General features: G+C 40.8%; 1 protein-coding gene across 1 annotated transcript in view; it reads right to left on the minus strand.

Annotated features, from left to right (window-relative positions):
- Nucleotides 1-8609, minus strand: part of LOC109912769 (cadherin-like protein 26) — a 78953-nt gene extending 70344 nt beyond the window's left edge. The window contains exons 1-3 of the mRNA XM_048608574.1: nt 8520-8609; nt 3273-3395; nt 399-557 (exon numbers count right to left, since the gene is read on the minus strand). Coding sequence (XP_048464531.1) covers nt 399-557; nt 3273-3395; nt 8520-8561 — 324 coding nt within the window. The 5' untranslated portion in view covers nt 8562-8609. The remainder of the gene's footprint in view (nt 1-398; nt 558-3272; nt 3396-8519) is intronic.
- Nucleotides 8610-23417: the final 14808 nt, after the last annotated feature.

The raw sequence follows: 23417 nt of genomic DNA on the forward strand, positions 1-23417 counted from the left end.
TCTGGCTTATTTGCTCGTTGTGCAAAATCAACTTGGCTGCTGCGTTTTCTATATTACAGCAGCGACTACAACCGAAAAGTACTTAATTGGCTGGGAAGCATTCTGGGACATCCTGAGATTGTAAAAAAAAATGTAAGTATGTATTATGTAAATTAGTCTTACTGAGAAATCCATAATTTGTTACATTTCTTGTGAAACCGTTACACATTTCAACACATTGCAATTCATTCTCTGGCATTGTTAAAATGGTGAAGCGGGATCATGGATTTCTAATTCTTGGACTTTTTTATGTTGGTCAATTCAGAACAAATACAAGTAAGATATAGCATTCAATATGCACACATTGAGCTACTCAGCAAAACTGTTGCTAAAGAAACTCAAATGACAATAGTTTGTACCATTAATTCCTTTGTTTTCTCACGATCAACTTTGTGATGGATGTATATTTGTCCACTGTGCCTATCAATTGAAAACAAGCCTCTCTCAGGTTCAGCATCCACACCCTGGCCTGTTATTGAAAACAGCACTGTATGGTTTAGTGACCGGTCATTGGAAACCTGCAGAAGGAAATAAGCTGCAATTGTGACTAATTATCACTTTCTATACTGAACTACATAATGTCAAGCTTTTTGTCTTTCCTGATGTAATGCTGTGAACTTCAGACATTTAAGAACTTCATGAAATAATCAGCAATAACTCTTTCTGGAAAAAAATGTTTCTTAAGATGAAAGGACAAGGAAAAGCTATTATAAAGGAATTGAAAGCAATTAACCATCCCTGGGAGAAAGGAGTTGAAGCAAAATAAACAAACTATTTTAACACCTCCTTGATAACTAGCTGCCTTGTGAAATATGGGCAATTAAGATTGCCTACAGAAGAATTTAAGGAGTTAATTGCAGCACAGGCTGTGTTTTGAAAAGGCAGCTAACGCCGAATGTAACAGGGAACAGAGAAGCTTGGTTGAGATACCAGCTGGCTTTTACTTCTGATAAGAAAGCAAGCTACAGGCATGGTGACTTCAGAAGCGTCCTAAATATTGCCACACCACAAACTCAACAAGACAGAAAATCCTATAAGAATTCAATCTTTGGATTCTTCAGCAGCAGAATTCTGGATGACTACACTGCACAAGGATCAAATCCCAGACATATCCAGAGACGGACACTGCCGGTTTGAATCATAGCTAAATTCCAAAATTAATCAGTTAAACTAAGTTGGATTGTGAGGCTTAACTTGCTTACTTGAGGGGTCTTATTTTGGTTGCTACATATAATAAAGTTTAAATAGTCATTTCAGTATTTGATTGTGAAATTTCTTAATAAAAGTGTAAATTTTCTTCTCACAAACTTCTAACAAAGGGTTACTTTACTTGAAATGTTAACTCTGTTTTTGTTGCTGCAGACGCTGCCAAACTTACTGAGTGTATCTAGGATTTTCTGGTTTGTTTAAGTCATTTTAGACTTTTTTTTTCTGGCGTCATTCTCACTGCCAGACAGACAATGTTACATATAGTTATTGAAATGCTTCCAAAGAATATCTGTCATCCTTAGCCAAGTTTCAGAATGTCATTTTCACGATTTGGCTCAAATTTCACAGCTTCTTTTGGGCACTTTCAGCCTCATAAAAAATACACCAGAATTTCAGAGTAGTGAAAGATCCCAATTCCTGCCTTTTGTTCCTTTCACATTCTCCCTTTTGCACTGAGAGGTCCTGTCTGCCTCTTATGTTCTTGACCTAACCCAAGCTGGAGAAAGGGGCTAGAGAATCAAGGCCATTACATGTGAGTAATAAACTGTAGAGACAAGGAAGCCATGAGAGTGAAAAATAAGAGCAATTAGGCAAAGAGAGAAAGAAACCACGAGGGAAAAATGAAAGGACAGTCTGCACAGGAAGCAATAATAAACAAAATCCTGAGATCCTAACACAAGATAGTTAAAGACAGAAGGAGACAGAAAATCAGAAAAATAAGAGAGGAAGGAAGAATATAAAAAAAACACAAACAATGTTTGACAGACCAGGGAGAGGGTAAAGGACCTTGGAAAGGAGAAGTGTCACCAATTAGCACAGAGGAGAATATACCCACCCTTCCCCAAAACATCCCTCAACATCATCCCATGCAGGTAAAGCTGTTGGTATTCCATTATGACATGGACCTTCCCCACCTCAGGTACAATAATAGCAAAGGCAGGTGGAGACCCTTAAATGATTATTAATTGCTCATTTAATGACATCGGAGGTCCAAGGGTGGAAGGCCACCTGTCAACACCACTGTGTCCCATAAAATTTCAGACAGGACAGTGGAGTTGAGTAGCCAATGGGAAGACCACACGCTGGATTTTACAAGCCTCTCAGCTTTCAAACCAGCCCAGACTTTTAAATTGTAGACACTGCTATAATGACTTAGAATCCTCTGGTGGGTATGGAGAATTATGATCTGAATTTCACCTGTATATTTACTGGGATCAATGGAATTAATCCATGCTTATATAAAGGACAGAAACAGACCAGTCTGCTTTATTGACCTACATCATTGTTTATGTTCTGCACAGAGCTAGGGTTGAAACTGCTGAAGACACAGAAGATCTTTAAATGTTCCAGAACTAATGCAACAAAACAAGGCACCAGAGTAGTGCCAGACTTTTTTTTTTAAAATAACCCCCACAGTGTGGAAGTAGGCTCTTTGGCCCAACATATCCACACTGCCCCTCAAAGCATCCCTTATAACTCACCTAATCTACACATCCCTGAACTCTATGGGCAATTTAGTATGGCCAATCCACCTAACCTGCACATCTTTGGACTGTGGGAGGAAACCCATGCAGACACGGGGAGAATGCACAAACTCCATCCACACAGTTACCTGAAGCCAGGATTGAACCCAGGCCCCTGGCAATGTGAGGCAGTAGTGCTAAACACTGAACCACAGTTCTGCCCCATATATAGTGAGCAAATTGGATGCAATAAGAAATGAAGGCATACATCAGTTATAAAAATAAGTTTGTTATATACCTTCAAGAAAGTAACCAGGATTAAATAAAGTTAAATAACCAATATCAAGCTAATTTATTTGTCAGACATTGATTGAATCAATGCTTAGATATAAAGCTAGAAAAATTCAATCATCGGTCTTACTCATAAAACTATGAACACACAAAATACACAATTTAGAATGATGAATTACATTAAAATATTCCAACTGACAGATCTTTTCATTATCTATGTTATAGTTGTAAAGAAAAGAATTTCCTTTTTCCTCATATATTAATACCTACCTTTATTGCTGTTTTAGGGAAAGGACCCACATCTTCTTCTATAAGTTTGAAAGTTGCAGAAATCCATCTTCTCTTCTCACGATGCAACACTACTGAGCGTTGTGCTCCCACTCTGCTCAAATCCTAAAATTCAGTTTTAATATTTAGCATTTTAATATCTAACATTAACATTGATCACTGTGTCAAATAGCTGAATAGATTCCGCAGGTTCCACTCTGAAGAATGAATTTTACTTCAAACCCAACCAGTTAGAAATCCTCCCTAGAATAAACAAAAATCAGTATACTTGATTGTCAAATTGTACTCATCAATTTTTGCCACTCACATTATGCCCGATTAATGCTTAATCTTACATCTTCTTGCTAATTGAAGGACCTTCTTGAAAACACCTGTGTGCATAAGTTAAATTAGGAACTCCAAAAATACTGTTACATTGTAAAATTACTAAATTTACAGGCCAACTGGGGGATAATGCATTGCACTGAAAGTTTCAGCATACATTTTTTAAACATGACAAGCCAGTTAAGACCACATGAGATCCAGGACAATTTGGCAGATTGGAATCAAAATTGGCTTAGAGGCTGGAGGCAAAGTTTGATATTCAAAAGGTGTTTATGCAACTGGAAGATATGTCCAGTAACATACCATTGGGTTTGGTTCTTGATCCCTTTCTGATTCTTTTGTACATAAACAATTTAGATATGAATGTAGGAGGTATGTTCACTAAGTTCACATTTGAGATGAAAATTATGGTGTGCTAAAAGCTAGAAGAAAAGCCTATGACTATACAATGATTTCAATGGGCTGGTCAGATGGGTTAAACAGTAGCAAATGGAATTCAACCCTGCAAAGTGCATTTTGGGAGGACTAACAAGGCAAGGGAGTACATGTTGAGTGGTAAGACATTTGGAAGTACAGAGAATCAAAGGATCTTTGGTGTACATTTCTACAGACCTTTGAAGACAGCAAGACTAGTGGATAAGTTGGTTTAAAAGGCATTTGGGATACTTACCCTTTATTAGTTAAGCCATTGAATACAACAGCAAGGAGGTTATGATGAAGATGTCAGTTAGGCTACGGGTGGAATTCAGTGAGAAATCCTAGTCACTACTCTACATGAAGAATATGATTCTACTAGAGAGGGTGCAAAGGAGATTCACCAGAATGTTGTCTGGGCTGGAGTGATCCAGCAATGAAGAAAGAATAGATTGACTGGGATTGTTTTCTTTCGAACACGGAAGGCTGAGGGGGATACTTTATTGATGATTACAAAGTTATAAGGGGCATAGATAGGGATAAAGTTTTCTCCTAATTAGAAATGTCAGTAACCAGAGTCAAGGCATAGCAGGTTTAGAAAGGTTTAGGGGAAAAAGAAATGTATCTGGAATTCACTACCTGAAAGGATGGTAGAAGCAGGAACTGTCAAAACATTTAGCTGAGCACGTGCCATATTTTATAAGGCTGTGCACCAAGTGCTGGAAAATGGGATTAGAACAGGTAGATACTTGATGGCCAGCACATACACAATGGGCCAAAAGGTTTTTTTTTTATGTTGTAAAAACTATGACCCCATGATAGTACTGAAACATGACATTTCTTATGATATAAATGTAGGTAGCAGTGTAGATAGTATAGATGGTACATACATTTACAAAGGGATATTGATAGATGAAGTGAATGGACAAAATGATGGTGATGAATTTAAATGTAAGTAAGTGTAAGGTTATCCATTTTAGATTGAAAAAGGATAGATCTGGGTACTTTCTTCACAGTATGAAGTTAAATGCAACGGATGTCCAAAGAGACTTGGGTGTTCAGGTATATAGATCTTTAAAATGCCCTAGACTGGTGCAAAAAATAATCACAAAAACTAATGGAGAGCTACCATAATACCTAGAGGACTGGAATACAAGGATGCCAACATTATGCTGCAGGTATACAAAGCCCTAATCAGACCCCACTGTGAGCAGATCTGGGCACTACATTTTAGAAAGGATATATTGGAGGAGTACAAGCTGGTTTACAAGAATGACTCCTGGACTTCAGGGATTAAGTTATAAGGAGAGATTAAACAAATTAGGCCCTGTTCTTTCCAGAATTTAGAAAGTTAACAGGTGACCTGATCAAAGTTGTCAATATAGTAATAGGAAAAGACAGGGTATATAAAAAACTATATCCCCTGGTTGGAGATTCTAGAACTAGGGGACATAGTTTAATAGTTTAACACACAAAGGGTGCTAGAGGTTTGGAACTATCTTCAACAAATGGCCATTGATGCTAGATCAGTTGTTTACATAAAACCTGCAGTAGACATTTTTTGTTAAGCCAAGGTGTTAACGCATATAGACCAAAGGTAGGTACACAGAGTTAGGCCAAGATCAGCCATGACCCTACTGAATGGTGGAATAGGCTCGAGAGACTGAATGGCCTTCTCCTGTTCCTTTATTCCTATATATGAAAGTTGTCATGTCTGCAATTCCACATTTAACTTTGTTGAGCATCTCCAGCTTTATAACCCATAGGACTGATCTGCCCCTCTTCAGTGCACAAAACAGAAATAGCAATTGAGCTCCTGGAAGTTGGCAGAGGATACTGCCTTACAGAGAGGTGCATTTTACACCTGACAGAAGGATCCTTTCAAAATATCAACATAATCAATGCCGATCAGACATAAAGAAAACTGACTCCATTTTGCAGCTGTTACCACCTGACTAACACCAACCGAAGCAAATAAAAATTAACCTAAAAGGATGGAATCTCTTGCTTCTCTTGCCCATCTGGTGATGGTCATATCCAAGAAACCACATTTCAAACTGGAAATGTTAACATAACAAATAGAAGAATTGAAATAAAAATGATGGCCCAGATTTTCACTGGTAATTATTCCCAGGTAGATGTGAGTTGCATATAGGGACCCTGCAGAATCCCTTTGATAGCAGATTCCGAAGCAATTGCCTGGGAAATTGAAGGCTCCATTGGGCAATTCTTCAATGTCTGGAGCCCTCTGAAAGTTTCCTTTCAGTCAGAGAATTATGATGAAATAAAGCAAGTATTTACTTGTGAAATGTTATGCTATCAAATTATGTGGCAATAAACTAAGTTAAGGTACAGACTTTATATCACAGCTAGAGATGTGAAAGGAATTTGTATGAAATAGAAATTTTAATTGCTGACATAGATGAATAACCTATTACCCCGCAATAAAGGGTGGACGATGTCAAATATTGGGCTGTCAGGGGTTAACGACCAATCAACCAGTTAAGCCCAACAGAATAAAACGTGAAAAGATACAACATTTTGAAGCTGTTGCAACTTATTGCGGTAATGCACTGGAAATCAAGACCCACTGTTCCGGGATTCTTCGCAAAAGTGAAAATTTAATCAAACCAGCAAATTATCTGATTTTACCTGTTTAAGTGAGGTTAAATGACTAAGCATACCGTTTTTTTTGCTTTTCATCAACAAGAAAATAATTGTGTATTGCAATCAAGCTGTTTTTAACCAATGGCAGGGGGAAAAAAAATCATGAATTGCTAACTAATCACTCTGTAATTTAAACTTTTAAAATCCCCATGCACTAACAAGCAAACACAAAGAGACAAGATAAAATACGAATGTTATGCAAGGGGATTAAGGGACAAAGATACAGAATTCCAGCGTCAGCTCGGACCTGAGATGTTGATGAGTTATTTTCTTTAATTTCCTTTCAGTTTCTTTTGATTCTTTAATGATGACGCAAGACTGTAAGTATACTAATTCTCAGTCTTTCATTCACTGTTTGAAGATTTGTCGTTTCAGTGTGACTGAAGATCGTTTGCCCCCTTTGTCATTCAACAAGGGAATTTGCAGAGACAGCACTTCACAGGAAAATAGCGACTGAGCCACCAGGAGATTTTCTCTTACTTCTCTACGCGGGAAATCAAGCGAGAAATGTAGGAGCTTTCTCTTTGTAGGTTACATGTTTCTCTCCTACAGGCAGTTGCCCAAGAACCAAACAAGTGCTTGTTGCAATGCTGAGCCCTCCTGAGCCCACAACATTAGTTACTTGTTTTTAAATCTGCAAAATCTTCTTCCATAGATTTTTTGGCTTAAAGAGGTGCCTTTACCCACCTGTTTTAGTCCACAGACCAAACAAAAAATGGTGATTACTAAGCAAGGAATAAGATAATTATAGTAAAGATACAATGGTCAAATTTTCTGACGGTTATTTTCTACCAATTTTGTAATTGACTTAGTTTTATGAGGTTTTAATGAGACGTAGTTTCAGTGTTTCTCGACGACTCAAGTTCATGTAGCAGGTAAAGAATATATAAAAATACATAACAATATCTTCATGTAAGTACAATAGACACATGAAATATTGTAAAACAAAAACTCAAGAGGATTTCACTGTTAGAATTTGTTCCCTTGTTTTCTATGGTCTTTGTGTGGAATAGTTAATATTCAAAGTGTAATTGCCAGTGCAACAATAAACAAAAAGAGAAATCTTTCATATCCTAAAAATAAATTTGCCTGCGTAAAGAAGAAGAATAATCTTCAGACAGTGCATTGCCTGCAGGAAACCATGTCTGATGGTTGTATATATGATACACGAATGAGCAGAACTTTACAATCAAACATCAAAAACTAAATTCTTGAGAACATTTGGATATGTGCTCCTCACAAACCAAACTCAAAAGTATGAAGTAAGAAAATTGGCCTCATTTAAAATGCTCTTTGTTTCCTTCATTTTAAATATTTTGAAATGTATTTTTATTTGAAAAACCTACAGTTATTAGAAGATAGTAGTGAAGCAAAACTGTTAATCATTCTTATCTAATTCCAAAGAAGATCTAATTTCAAAACTTGTAACAAAAGACACGCACTCTAGTTTGATAAACATCTTGTGTAACATATGCTGGCTTGGTCCTGTGTTTGTACCTTTATACCACGGATTACAAGGAACACATGAAAAAGGTAACGTTGGAATATCCTAAAACTGAATACAATCTTCCTACATAAAACATGTTTCTCCTTACCATCCTGTACTAACTGTTCAAAAAATATTTTGAGCATCAGTGATACTAAAATGTGTTGTTTACATGACACAGCGTGTTTCTACAAATAAAATATATCATAAAATCACTGCACAAAGCATTTACATACAAACTCTGCTTCAAATTTATTAAATCTATTTTGACATATGTCTGTAAAGATGCATTATTTGCCATTAAAAATGAATGATATATAAAGTAAACTAGTACTTACTGCTGAGAAGAAAAGCAACAAGGCATATATTGCCAACCCCATGTTAATGAAGCTCTACAGGAAGAGTGAAAGATTAGACTTGGTTTTCAAATCACAAACAAGTGATGCATCAATTTGCGCTATTGACTGTTTCGCCAGTGCAGGCAAGCTGCCAGCATGGAGGGTGGAGGATTACTGATGACGCAGAGACAGGTTTCTTCAACATTATTTGTACAAAACCAAAGGATTGGAACCAGGCTCGGGATAGATCCACACTCGCCCTTCATTTCAGTCTTCCATGTTCCCCTGTCCATTATCCTGAAATCAGAAAGGTATGAGGCAACAGCCAAGTGACATTATCACTGGACTGTTAATCCAGAGACCCAGGTAATGTTCTGGGTACGCAAGTTAAAATCCTGCCACAGCAGATGGTGGGATTTGAATTCAATAGAAATAATCTGCAATTAAGAATCTAACAATGACCATGAATCCATTGCTAATTGTCAGAAAACCCCATCTGGCTCACTAACGTCCTTTAGGGAAGGAACGTGCCACCTTTACCTGGTCTGGCCTACATGTAACTGCAGTCCACAACAATGTGGTTGACTCTTAACCGCCGTCTGGACAATTAAAAGATTCTTCATTCAGCAGGCCACAGGTCTTTTGGATTGAAAATGTGAATATTCCAGCTTGTATTTTCTTGAGCCGCAAGAGAAATGCTTAGTGTAATTAACTTATTTCTGCTACCCTCAACCAATCGCCATCCTGTACTATGTACAATAAAATAAAGGGAAGGGACAAGGGAGTTCTTTTTATGCCTTGACCACTACAAGGTCAGCATGTTGGGCAGGTGTAGAAATTCTAAATTTGCAGCCTTTCACTCAGGGTTCTATCAGAGTCAGCACTATCTCCCACTTTTCTTTCTATCACCACCATCTCTCAAATCCCACGCTCTATCCTCTCATGCACCCCCACAGGGTCGGCAATCAGGAAATCAGTGAGAATTTCAACTTCCATGCTCCCACACCATGATTAGAAACCCCATAAAAATCTTGTACCATGTTCAAGAGATTGCAATGGCTTTTTTTTAACAGTGACGCAAGTAATTCGGAAATTCACCTAAGAAGCAGAAATTTACCAAAGATCCTCAGATAGCACCTTCCAAACTCATGACTACTTCCATCCAGAAGGACAAGGGCAGTGGATATAAGGGAACCCCACTACCTCCAAGCCACTTACAATCCTGACTTGGAAATACATCACCGTTCCTTCACTGTCACTGAGTCAAAATCCTGGAATTCCCTCCCTAATGGCATTGTGGGGCAACCTACAGCAGGTGGACTGCAGTGGTTCAAGAAGGCCGCTCACCACCACCTTCTCAAGACAACTAATGACAGGCAATAAATGCTGGCCATCCACCGTTGCCCACACCCCACAAATGAATAAATAAAAAGAAAGACAATTTGCTGATCAACAGAACTGGTTCTGAGAAAGTAATTTCATGTCTGTAGTGCGCTGTTCCATGTATTCTAGTTTTTCTTTTATAAAACATTTCATGATGTTTTTTCAAAGTTATTTCAGAAGATTTTAATTTCTACCTCCAGCTCAACCTTTGATTTGCTCTGTCTGCTGTTTTTTTTTCGATACTGGTTTGGGGAAGTCTGTGAAAATCCTTTAAGGTAACTTGCACAGCTTGATGGCCTTACAGCAGCTCCATGCTGGGAATGCCCAGTGAAGGTGACAATAATTACATTCCACGCGGCTGCAGGAGAATCTTCTTCTGCAGAGATTGCAGTATCTCTGAAAGGATGTGGCGTAGTGATAACGCCAATGGATGAGTAACCCAAAATACCAGGCTAATATGCTTGGGACATGAGTTCAAATCCCACCATTCCAGATGGTGAATTCTGAACTCAATAAAAATCAGGGATGAAAAGAAACGATTGTCAGAAAAAATGAACTGATTCACTAACTTCCTTTAGGGAAGAAAATCTGCCATCTTTATCTGATCTGGCCTACATGTGACTCCAAACCTAAACAATGTGGTAGATTCTCAGCTGTCCTCTAGCAATTAAGAATGGGCAATAAATGCTGGCCTAGTGAGTGATGCCCACATCCAGTGAATGAAAAGAATATAGGAATGATTCTTAGTTTCCTGGTCAGTAGTGACCAGCTTTGTTTCAACACTGACCAGACATTCTATTGATTCCCAGCAGGAAGTATGGCCTGGAAACTGTAGCGATTGGAATGAGGTCAGCTAGGTGGATCTCAAACAATATGAGTTCTTCGATTGGGGCCATTAACCTGGTCCAATCAGGGAGCCCTGGCTGACAGATATAAACAGGAGTGTCAGAGGTTCTGTTTATTCTATGAGCCAGCTGGGTCAGTGTCTTGTACTATGCACGAGTAAGTAAAGGGTGAATTGGTGACAGGATAACATCGTTCGTGGAGTTATTTCAGAAACCTTGTATAGTTTTGCAATCTATTAAGTATGGACCTGACTAGGTTTACAGATTCAGTGAATTATGTATAAATGTAAAAAATAATCCCCTTCCACTTATTATAAAATGAACAGGAATGTATAAATGTTCTCTCATTCTTTAAAATGGCATAAAAAATAAAATTATGTGAGAAAGAAGTACGTAAACAACGCAGCAAACTTTCAGATGAAACTAATACCGCAAATTATAATCATTATATCAGGTTACAACACAGTTCTTTCAAACATAATCCATGCTTACATGCAAATTAGGGGAACAGGGTGTTACCTGTTTGGCCATGTGCCAACTTAGCTGAAATCTTTCAGCAATCGATTTCCACAGGTTTGAGTTATAAAAATAGACTGGAAAGATTGGAACCTTTCTCCACAGGAACCATAGAAGGCTCAGGGATGACCTTATTGAATATCATGAGAGATATTGATAAGGTGATTAACAGAGTCATTTCCCTCGGATGGGGGAGTTCAAAACTAGGGTACATATTTTTAAGGTGAGAGCAGAAAGATTTAAAAAGGACAGAAGGGCAACTTTTTTACACAGAGAATGAACTGCTAGAAAAAGTGACGGATGCAGGTACAGTTACAATGTTTAGAAGACATTTGGATAAGTTCATGAAAAGGATAAGTTTGGAGGGATATGGACCAAGCGCAGACAGGTGGGACTAGTTTAGTTTGGGAACATGGTCAGCATGCACTTGTTGGACCAAATGGTCTATTTCAGCACTGTGTGACTCTATGACTCTAAATATTCGAGAACCATTGAATTAGCAAATTAAATTCTAGTTGTGAAGGCCCATGGATAAAAGTTAAGCCTTCAGTGGTCAATTACCATCCTTTTGAGAACATCATCCCACACAGGCTGCAATTATGTCAGCTGCAGGTGAAACGAGAGAAAGCCATCTTCCCTGAACCATCACTAGTCTGGGCTATCAGTGGGAGTGTCCCTATCTCTGAACCAGGAGACCTGGGTTCAAGTCCCACCATCTCTGTCTAGGCTGATTAGAAAATACCTGTTTAGTAACCTGTGCAAGCAGGGTGTCAGCTGGGGAGGGAGGTTTCCTTGATAAATACAAATTTGTGCAAAGCTGAGGCAACTAGGTCAGGGTGTTGGCCCGAACTTGCTTCCAAATCCTCTGCCTCCCTCTCCCCACAATCGCTAGAAATGCTGTAATATCATTAGTGCCTACACCAGCATTAACAGCATGCCCCCCACCCCGACTTTCAGATCATTCAATCCCTCCCTTACTCTTAGTCTAATGACAATCGGGCAAAAAAGGATCAGGAATGCTCAATGGGTGCCCAACATCAAACTCCTCCCTCCCCTACAGGAACATAATCTTGGATCTCACAGGAGAAAACCAGGATCACTCCTCTGAGGATATCTATATCCTGCCAGTCAGGTAGATACCACTGTTCATTTCACTGCAACTGTCACAGTAACACTACTGTCACTCTCATTTATTCTACGACACTTCTAAGCACTGGCCGTGGTGCCTTAACTTTAATCTTGCAATTTTCAGTGGGATGACCATTACCTCTGCAGGGAAGTGACCTGCTCCCTCAAAAGCCATCTCCTGAAACTCTGAGGATGTAAGTACAGAGGCCCCAGGGGAAGCATTGACAAGGCTGCTCCTGCTCCCAGCACCAGCTCAGATAGTGACTCCTATTAGCTTCAGAAAGTCTGGGAGCAGCTGGTGAGCACCTCACTGCCACGTCTCTACAGCTGGCCAAAGATAGAATGCCCCCAGGTCACTGGCTTTCAGTGGACTACAGGAGACCAAGCATCTGCTCCATCCCTTGCAGGAGAATACCCAATGTTGTCAGCAATTGCAGTCTTCATCCACATGCACAGAAAGGAAGAGGAGAGGCAGATAGTAATGGGGGAGACAATGGGTTTCATTGTTCAGAGGCTGTGGGAGTGCACTTACATGATGGAGACACTTCTGTTCATGCATACAACTATCCAGCTACCTCCAGGACAGGTTGGTGGCTGTCATGGAGAGACAGCCCCAGCATCCTCAGGGTCTGCTAGAAAGCCACATGCCTGCACTCTGTTTCCCAGGTCAGTGGGCCCCATGTCCAAAGACATGCTAACAGGGGGAACCGGGAGCTGGTGAACACTGCAGGTGCCCCACATCCTCACAAGGAGACAGGGCAATGTCAGGAGGTACCCAGCCAGAGGAGAACAACAGACAGGCCCCTCAGACGTCTCCTCTCAGGACACTCCAGAGGTGGAAAGGCCCTCCACCTCTAAAGTAGACAAGCAGGAGGCTGGAAGAACATTGCAAGCCAGGCAGCGTCTGGAGGAAGTGAGAAGTCAGCATTTTGGGTATTACCCTTCTTGAGGACTGTATGTGGGTTAGGGGGTGCTGCAGATAAAGAGAGGGGTGGGAAGGGGAGAGGGGCTAATGGAATGGTGGTGATAGGTGAACACTGGTTGGTCGATGTGAGGAATGAATCCAGTCAGTAACTGGAAGGGAGGGTCAGTAGGTGAAATGAAAGGGAGGAGGTGGGACCAGAAAGGGAGCAGGGGGATGGGTAGGAAGGTTATTTGAAATTGGAGGACTCAATGTTGGGTCCTCTGGGCTGTAGGATGTCCAGGTGGAAGGTAAGGTGTTGTTCTTCAAATTTGCCTTACCTTGCCTGCACCCTCAGAACTTCAGAAGTTCAAGCCATGGAGGGTCAACTTGCTGTCCAAGGTCACCGAAAAACTTCTTCAGGTCCAACAGGCTCCACTGCTGAGCAGGGTCCCTCCAGGCTGACAGTGAAACCAAGAACTGCACCGAGACATTGCGGTAGGGAGAGAAAGAAAAGCACCTACTGAAGGCATTTTGGCGGCACAGGTGACATTGCACATTATATTGAAGTATCAGGTTTATATAAATTTAATTATTTTTGAACCAAATTTGTTTGGCTCTCTGTGTAGCCCCAGCTGTAACAGTGCCAGCATGATGCCTAAATCCATATCCACTATGGATGTACCATGGATTATTGGGTCATATGGAGAGGCTGCTGCAGCATGTGGAAGCAAGTGAAACAAGACATATTTAGGGCTTTGGGTTGATACCCATGCCCCTCACCCTAAAACATCCTTATTCTTTCACTGATCTCTGTGTCCAAAAGTGCAGGGGTAAGTGAAGTGGTCAGCACTGCCTGGGACAGGGAGGTATACAGAACACAGGAAATCAGTGCATCGGGACTGCCAGGGATTAGGAACCCCACCAGTACCTGTCCTGTACAGTGCCTGGCTGTCTGTGTAATATTCTTTCTCTTCAAAGGTCCTCACATTGGTGGATCTTGCAGGCCCCTCAGTCAAAGGTCAGGACACTTATCCTGCCTAATCCCACCTAATCAGCGTGTCTTTAGTTATTTTCTTTCCTGCTGTGCAGTTTCAATTTCCAGCACAATGGAAGGTGACAGTGAGCATTCATAAGACAGCATCTTCCAGCCACTTCCTCTACATGTTAGTCAAACTCCAAACATCCAGATTTCCCTCCTGGTAGCACTTCCAATGGACCTCATAGACTTTGCAGCTCTCCAGGTCCCCACGCAACCCATCTACCTGAGCCTGCACTTGCCCACCTTTCCCCACAGGCCCCTGACATATGAGGTGACCATGCCAGGAGTGCTCATACACTGCAGGCCCCTGAAGCCAGGGTGTTCCTGAGCATGGGTAAACCCCCATCCTCTCACAGAGTGCCATTCCCATCCATACTTCTCTGTATCCCCCCATCTTACAAAAACATCTCCCTATCTTCACAACTGTTAATCCCATTCCCCTGAACCTGTGGATCCCAGTCCCATGATTAGGTTTCTGAGTCCCCTTCCTACAGGAACCATTCCCTTGGTTCTCCACACTCCTCCCCCACCACCAACAAAACCCCTTAATTTGGGCAAATGCACTGACTGTAGCCCTCCGTGAGGGACATAACTGGATAGCCATGGATAGGAAATTCCCAGATCCTTGACTGATGCCTGTACATATCCTCAAGTTCACTGACCCTACCTCTGGACTATCTCTTGTGGAGCCATGGACATGCTATAGGCAATCCAATCAAATGGTATGAGAGGCTGCCCTTGGCTTCCTGTGCTGGAACCCCTGACTGATGCATGTGTGAGATTGACATAATACAGTGCCTACAGCAAGATGCCTACCTCCTTGACTGAGGACTGCTGACCAGCTAGACAAGCTGTCTGGTTGTGTGACTGCGCTAACATGTATTGTACAGAATAGCATGGCCAGTCAAGGCGTTGTTGCTGAGATTATGCAGTTAAGCAGTAAGGGAACAAGTGCAAAGAAAACAAGCAAGCAGCACTGAGATGCAACCTGGTCCATTCTGAGCTGGGCCCCTAGCATACACAAACTCCTTGCGGCAGCCTTTCAATTCTAGTTGCCAATATGTGCTGAAAAGTGGGTCTGAGCTTCTTAAGCATCATGAAAGTGTTTCTAAGAGGTGCCATGAGGATTGTGAGGTGTTGGCAAATGTCAGTTACCAATGACCATGGATAACAGTTGCATGTGTCTGAATCCCATGGATCTTACCCTGGGATGTTGTTTGGTACTGAGCAACATGGAGGCTGAATGCAGCCACCCACTCTGAAGTCCATGCCAAAAAATCTAGCTTGCTCGCTGTGTTTGGTAAGTTAGGAAGCCAGATACTAATCAGGCAATTTCTGGCATTAATATGGCATTTAACAAGCTACAAGCCCCATTAACTGGCAACTTGCTGCTGCCCTATGAGAAACTCACCTCACAGCTCGGCAAATGCATGAAAGATGCAGTGAGTTGCTCCCGACATCAAAATAGGCCTTATCAGATTTCTCACATGATTCTGTCACAAATCTTGCCATATCACAAATCGTTTAGCCCCCATATCATAGAGCAACAGTATAAACAACAGGGCGCTATTCTAAAAGCTGTGCAAGTGCAGAGATACCCAACAGTATATGTACATAAGTCATAAATGGTGGCAGGATAGGAAGAGAAAATGTTAATAAAGCAAACAGCATTCTGAGCATCATTAATAAGGGCATAAAGTACAAGAGCAGGGGGTTTATACTGATGTTATATAGAACACTGGTTAGACCGCAACTAGAATATTGTTGCCTGTTCAGGGTGGAACACTTTAGGAAAGATGTGACTGCAATGGAGAAAGTGCAGAAGAAGTTAACGAGAATGGTGCCATAGGTGAGAAACTTCAATTAGGAAGATAGTTTGGACTGTTTCTCTTGGAGAGGAGAAGGCTTTTGGAAGGTTTAATAATTTTCAAAATCACTGGGGATCTGAATAGAGTAGATGTGGAGGAACCATTCCCACTCATAAAATGATCAAGAACCAGAGGGGAAACTTCTAATGTGTTTCACAAAAGAAATAAGTATGAGATGAGAAGGAACTTTTTCACACAGCAAGTGGTTCCACTGCCTGGAAGCATGGTGGAGGGGGGGGGGTTCAATGGAGGTGTTCAAGGAGCATTAGATAATGATTTAAGTAGAAACAGTTTGTATGTTTATAAGCAAAAGGTATGGGTTTGACATGTATTCAAAATGCTCAGACAGCAAGCTTAGACACAATGGGCTGAATGGCATATTTTTCCATCTTAATTTGGTGATTCTTGTACAACACCTCTCCAAAGCTTTGTTCTCCCTTACTATAATCATTATATAATCATTCTAGAACTGCATTGCATTTGTCACTTTCCCATCCACCTCCAAGTCTCTAACTTCACAAATTCAAGCTGTCTGAATGTTGCACAGTTCACCCAGAATGTGTATCAGAGATAGTAGGAACTGCAGATGCTGGAGAATCTGAGATAACAAGGTGTAGAGCTGGATGAACACAGCAGGCCAAGCAGCATCATAGGAGCAGGAAGGCTCCTGTGTTCATCCAGCTCTACACCTTGTTATCTCACCCAGAATGTGTTTGTTTTGTGTTTGGAAAATGGTAAGTCTTTGCCTTGAGGGCTGTTGACCTTGATTATGTCATTTGCTGTTGTAGGATTCTTTATCTTGCAGATGTCCTTCACAGTGGTCATCATGCTTTGTCAATGCTGAGTTTTTCTGGAAATTTCTATTTTTATTTCAGATTTCCAACAGTGATTTGATGTTTTTGTTGGTTCATTATCTTAAATGGAAGACACCTAATCTCATTATGTCCATCATGAAAGACAGCTGTGCTGCTGAAACAAGTACTTTCTACCCATGTAGGATTCTAGATTTCAGTATCAGGCAATCTGTTATTAATTGGAAGAGGTCATCTCTTTTCATGGTATCTTCTTCTTTCAAAAACATAGAAACAGAAAATAAGAACTCTTCAAACTTGCTCCACTATTCAATACAGTCATGGTTGATCTCTATCTCAATGCCATACTCCCACGCTCTCCATAGCCTTCAATGCCTCTGATGTCAATAAAACAATTTATTTTTAAAAAATATTCAGTGACTTGGCATCTACTGCCACAATTTCTAGAGATGTCGACAGGGCCACCACCTGTAAGGTTCTGGTTCGCAATCAGTTATTTTCTGATTTTTAAGTCATTTGAATCACTCCTGGATCCCTGGTTCTGGACACTGGACTTATTTAGGGAATGTGAAATGAAGAGGCAGTAGACAGGTGCTTCAGGGCAAAAGAATCTCTTTGCTTATTTAAATACAAAATGTGAGTATAAAACAAGAAAAAATAGGTAAATGCATTAAACAAGGAATTTGACACAATTGACACAGAGAACAGTAGCACTATTAAATACACTATTGGCTAGGTTAACACTATTAGATCTTTATCCTACTGACACACACAGAAAATAAGAGTTTTAATCAGAGTCTTTAATCAGAATTCCTACCCTAGTGTCCGAATGCAATGTCACTACCCACCTTCCCATCCTTGCTAACTTTGGTCTCTCGGGGTTTAAGCTCACCATGGAGAAAACACGGTTTTGAAGTGCGTCTGGCTGTTTCCGCTTGCCGTACCTGGGTGAAGACTTTGGACTGCGAAGGTTTTTCAGTTTGGGTTGAGTCCGCTGATGCGGTAAGGTGCACATTGGATCTATCAGGTAAGTACCTGGTTTTCTTTACTTTCTTCTGGCTTTACGGGCCTGGTTTTCACCTCAGAATGTGTCTGACACCTTGTGGTGTCGGCCAAGTAGGTTAGTTTACAGAGTTGTTGGCCTTTGCTTCTGCTGGTGTGGATGGTCGCTATTGGTTGTTCTTCATTCACAACAGGCCTGTATCTGGTAGCTCTCAGTCGGGAAGCCCTCAGATTGCTCTCCCTAGTGAAATTAGGGCCGGCAATTATACTGATTGTGGGCCCCTTATCTTTGTGCCAAATCTGTGCTTTTCACTGTGTTTCTGATGTTTCTTTCTGAAATTAACTGGATTTCCAATTGTTAGGGAATATGTGAATGGCTTTTGATTGAGGTTGAATGTCCAGTATCTTTGTAGGCCCCGTACTGTCAGCGCTGGGTAGCCCAAGGGGTAGAAGCTATCTTGGACTAGAGTCTGTTGGTTTCCTTTGATTGTCCTTTTAAGGAGGTGTAAATTGGAATTTCAGGCTCAACAATAGTTCCAGACATCTATCTCCATTCTGTCAGTTGTGTTTGTGTATTTTACACAGGACTCAGTCCTGCTGCCCCCTTTGCCCTTAAAAAGTTTTGAAAAGTCCAGGGTTTTGTCCAGTGTTTTAAATATTGAAGATTTTTGCTCAATCCTACATGTGCCCTTTGTGAAAATATTTGCCCTCATCTCAATCCAAAATGGCCTACTCAATAATTTAAACCATCATCCTTTGTTCTATACCAGCCAAGGGGAGCATGATCCCTGCATCCAGTCTGTCCACCCCCATCAGAATTTAAGCATTTCAACTAAGTTTCCTGTCATCTCCTAAACTCTAGGCCTAAATACAGGTCTAGTCAATGCAATTTCTCCTCAGATAACAAACTGCAATTTGAAGAATCAGGAATCAGCTGGGTGAAACTCTGTAGTAAGTTTATCTTTTCTTAGGTAAGGACAGTAAAACTGCACACTATACTCCAAGCCGGGTTCTGCTGCAGCAAGATATACTTGACTCTGTACTTAAATCCTCTCGCAATAAGGGCCAACTTACTGTTTGCCTTCTTAACTGCTTAGTGCACCTGCATGCTTACTTTCAATGACTGGTGTACAAGGACACTGAGCTTGGTCCCTCTGTACAACACCATTTCCCAATTTATGACCATTTAAATAATACTGAGCCACTCTCTTTTTCCTATCAATTGGATAACATCACACCTTTCAATTTTACACTACATCTTCCATGCATTTTTCCAAGCACTAAACTTGTCTAAATGGCTTGAAGCATCTTTAATTTTTTTTTTTCACCACTCACAATTCCTCTGAGTTTTGTGATAACAAACTTGGAAATATTACATTTAATTCTATCATCCAATCTGTTGCTATGTATTGTGAAAAGCTGAGGCACAAGAACTGATCCCTGTGGTAAGAGCATAAGAATAGGAGTGCGCCATTCAGCCTGTTGAGTCTGCCCTGCCATTCTTTACAACCATGGCTGATTGAAAACTTCATGTCTTTTACCCAACTCATCCTGATAACCCTGTATGCCATGGTATCAAAATTCTATTAATCCCTATCTTAAACTTACACAAAGACTGAGCCTTCACAGTCCTCTAAGGTGGAGAATTCAATGATTGACAACCCTCAGAGTAGTACATAATTTCCCTTAACCTCGGAACTAAGTAGCAATGGGCTGTTGTGGCACAGTGGTAGAGTCCCTACCACTAAGTCAAGAGACGTAGGTTCAAGTCCCACCCGTTTCAAAACTTATCTGAACAGATTGATTAAAAAAATCTGGAACTAAGTTGTGTCCTTTTTAATTTTAAATCATGCCCTTGTTCCTGAGGGTCCAAACAATGAAAATATCTAATTTACATCTACACTGTCTAAGCTTCAATGAGACCACCTCTCATTCATTGAAACTCTAGAGAATACAGGACAAGTTCACCCAATCTCACCATCCCGAAGCATTACCTCTGTAGCAATAATATCTTTTCCAAGATAAGGAGACAAAATCTACTCCCAGTAGTCCAGGTGTGATCTAACCAAACTCCTATATAAATGAAGGAAGACTTCACCACCACTGTACTCAGATCCCCTTGTAATAAAAGCTATCATTACATGGGCCTTTTTAATAACTTGCTGCACCAGTATGTTAGTCTTCAGTGGCTTGTCTTCAAGAAAAACTAGCTCCCTTTATATATCTACAATTTCCAATCTCTTACCTTTTAAGAAATACTGAGTACACTTGTTTCTCCTACCAAAGTAGATAACCACACATTTTTGCCACATTATATTCCAGCTGACATTTTCTTAACCATTCACTATCAATGTCCTTCTGAAGCCACTTTACATATTCTTCACAACACACATTCCCACTTTGTATTGTATTTTGTGCAAATTTGCAAATATCACATTTGATCCTCAGCTCCAAATTGTTGATTGTGAATGGCTGGGCCTCAAGATATTAACACTACAGGATTTGTCTTGGGCATTTTGTGATTCTGGTACATCTGAGCATCAATAATTATTGAGGGTAAATGTTAACTGTACAAAGAGGAATTAATCCTGGTCTTCTCTGTCTTGTAAGATTGGAACAACAGCAGGCTACCATTTTCTGTGTTGCTTTCCATGTAAGACATAAGACCTCAAGAAACAGGAACAGAAGTAGGCTATGCAGCCCCTCAAGCCTGTTCTGCCATTCAAGATTGTGGCTGATTCGACATTCCTCATGTCCACTTTCCTGCCCTTTCCCTGTGAACCTTGATTCCCCTACTGATCAAGAACCTATCTGTTTCAGCCTTAAGTACAATCAAGGACTCTGCCCACACAGTTTTCTATGACAAGGAGTTCCAAAGATTCACAACCCCCTGAGAGAAGAATTCCTTCTTATCTCAGTCTTAAATTGACATCCGAATACACTCAGACTATGAGCTCTGGTACTAGACTCTCCCATGAGGTAAACCATCCTCTCAGCATTTACCCTGTTGAGCCCCTTATGAATCCTATATGTGTCAATCAGATCACCTCACATTCTTCTAAACTCCAGTGAGTAGAGTCCCAACCTTCATAGAATCATAGAATCCCTGCAATGTGGAAACAGGCCATTAGGCCCAACAAGTCCACACCACCCCTCCAAAGACCATCCCACCCAGATCCATTCCCCTACCCCTGCGTTTCCCATGTCTAACCCACCTAACCTAAACATCCCTGGACACTATGGGCACTTTAGCATGTCCAATCCACCTAGCCTGCACATCTTTGAACTGTGGGAGGAAACCAGAGAACCCGGGGGAAACCCACGCAGACACAGGGAGAATGTGCAAACTCCACACAGGCTGGGATCGAACCCGCATCACTGGCACTGTGAGACAACAATGCTAACCACTGAGCCACCGTGCCACCCAAATTGTTTAACCTTTGTTCATTAGACAATCCCTCCATACCAGGGACCATCCAAGTAAACCCTCTCTGAACTGCCTCCAATGAAATGGTATCTTTCCTTAAATAAGGGAACCAAAACTGCTCACAATACTCCAGATGTGATCTCGCCAAGTAAAACTTCCATACTCTTATACTCCAACCACCTTGAAATAAAGGCCAAAATTCCATTAGCCTTTCTGATTACTTGCTGCACCTGCAAGCTATCTTTTTGTATTTAATGAGCAAATATCCCAAGTCCCTTTGTGTTGCAGCTTTCTGCAGTTTTTCTCTATTTAAAAAAAATTTCTGTTCTTTTTCTCTCCCTTCCAAAATGAACAACTTCACATTTTCCCACATTATACTCCATTTACCAAATTTTTGCCCATTTATTTAACCTATCAATACATCTCTGTAAACTGTATCCTTCTCACAACCTGCCTTTCCACCTACTTTTGTGTCATCTGCAAATTTGGCTATGGTAAATTCACTTATAAGTCATTAAAAATATATTGAAAGCCGTGGTGTCCCAGCACTGATCCCTGTGCAATCCCACTGGTAATCTGTCACTAATCTGAAAAAGAACCCGTTATTCACATTCGCTGTTTCCGGCCCATGAGCCAGTTCCCCATCCATGCCTATGTACTATCTCCAACATCGTGGGCTCTTGTCTTTTTGATATGATCCTTTGTGAACTATCTTGTCGAATGCCTTCTGGAAGCCCAAATACAACACATCTGGCTTCCCTCTATCAACTTTGGTTGAGACTTCTTTGAAAAGCTCTAATGTATTAGTTGGACATGATTTCCTTTTCATAATGCCTTGCTGACTCTGCTTAATTAGATTATAATTTTTTTAAATGTTCTGCTATTGTGCCCTTAATAGTTGATTCCAAAACTTTTCCAGCAATACATATTAGGTTAATTGGCCAGGGTGTCACATTGGCAGTTTTTCAATCCTCTTGTACTTCTCCAGAATCCAATGATTTTCGGAAAATTACAAGGAAAGCTGACTCCTGCAGCTGGCAGAATTACCGTGCATCTATTTACTTCCCATTCTGCTCAACGATTTCAAAGGCATGTTGTTAGTCCACAATCTCAATACTGTATGGAGCCTGATGTTCTGTAATTTTGTCTCAATGTCAAGAAAACATGTTGTGATTTTCCCCCTGAGCATTAAATGGCAATTTTAGAATCTTGCCAATGAACTGCAACTCCCTTATTTTCCTGCACTTTTATCTCATTTATATCACAGCTCATTTTATTTATATTCCACGTCCAATTCTCTTCTCTTTCACTAAGAAATTGAATGGAGCAAATTTCCGACAGGTAAGTCAAAGCTGGTACCTGGCTGCTGCAATCAGAAGAATGCTTGGCCCAGCCATCATCCAATTGTGTATTCAGCACAATGTCTCTGCATGCTCCATAGACACCATTCTCATGGACTCTTCAACTGCATGAGTCAGCAATGGCAAACCATCAGCCGCACAACATCATCAGTGCCTGCTCTCAGGTCAATGTTTGGACCACATCAGCTCTTCAGAACATTACTTCGGAGCTCAGGGACACCTAGGACTTGTGTGTTTTTGCCAGATAGCTTTGTGCACTAGGACACGGACACAGACACAGACACACAGACACGCACACACACACACACAGGCACGCGCACGCACACATTTCATGCATCTACACGGAATGTATATGATAGTTCTTAATGTCTGTCAGTGTATTTTGATGAAGTCATTAGTAGCTGACACCCCAGCCACTCTACCTATGGCTAAGGAGGGGCCTGTTCTCTGACTGTCATCTGAATCTCAGAGACTTGGGCTGTTTCTTCTTTGATCAAGTGCAGAGATATGTCAGTGATGTACTCACCAGATTGTGCTCCTGATTCTAATCTAGACAAAGAATTCACCGCGCTGACAATCACTGAGCTGGTGGAGACTACAGGCAGAAAGCTTA

Source organism: Rhincodon typus, chromosome 19 (assembly GCF_021869965.1).
Source record: "Rhincodon typus isolate 14 chromosome 19, sRhiTyp1.1, whole genome shotgun sequence".
In the NCBI taxonomy this organism is placed as follows: Eukaryota; Metazoa; Chordata; class Chondrichthyes; order Orectolobiformes; family Rhincodontidae; genus Rhincodon; species Rhincodon typus.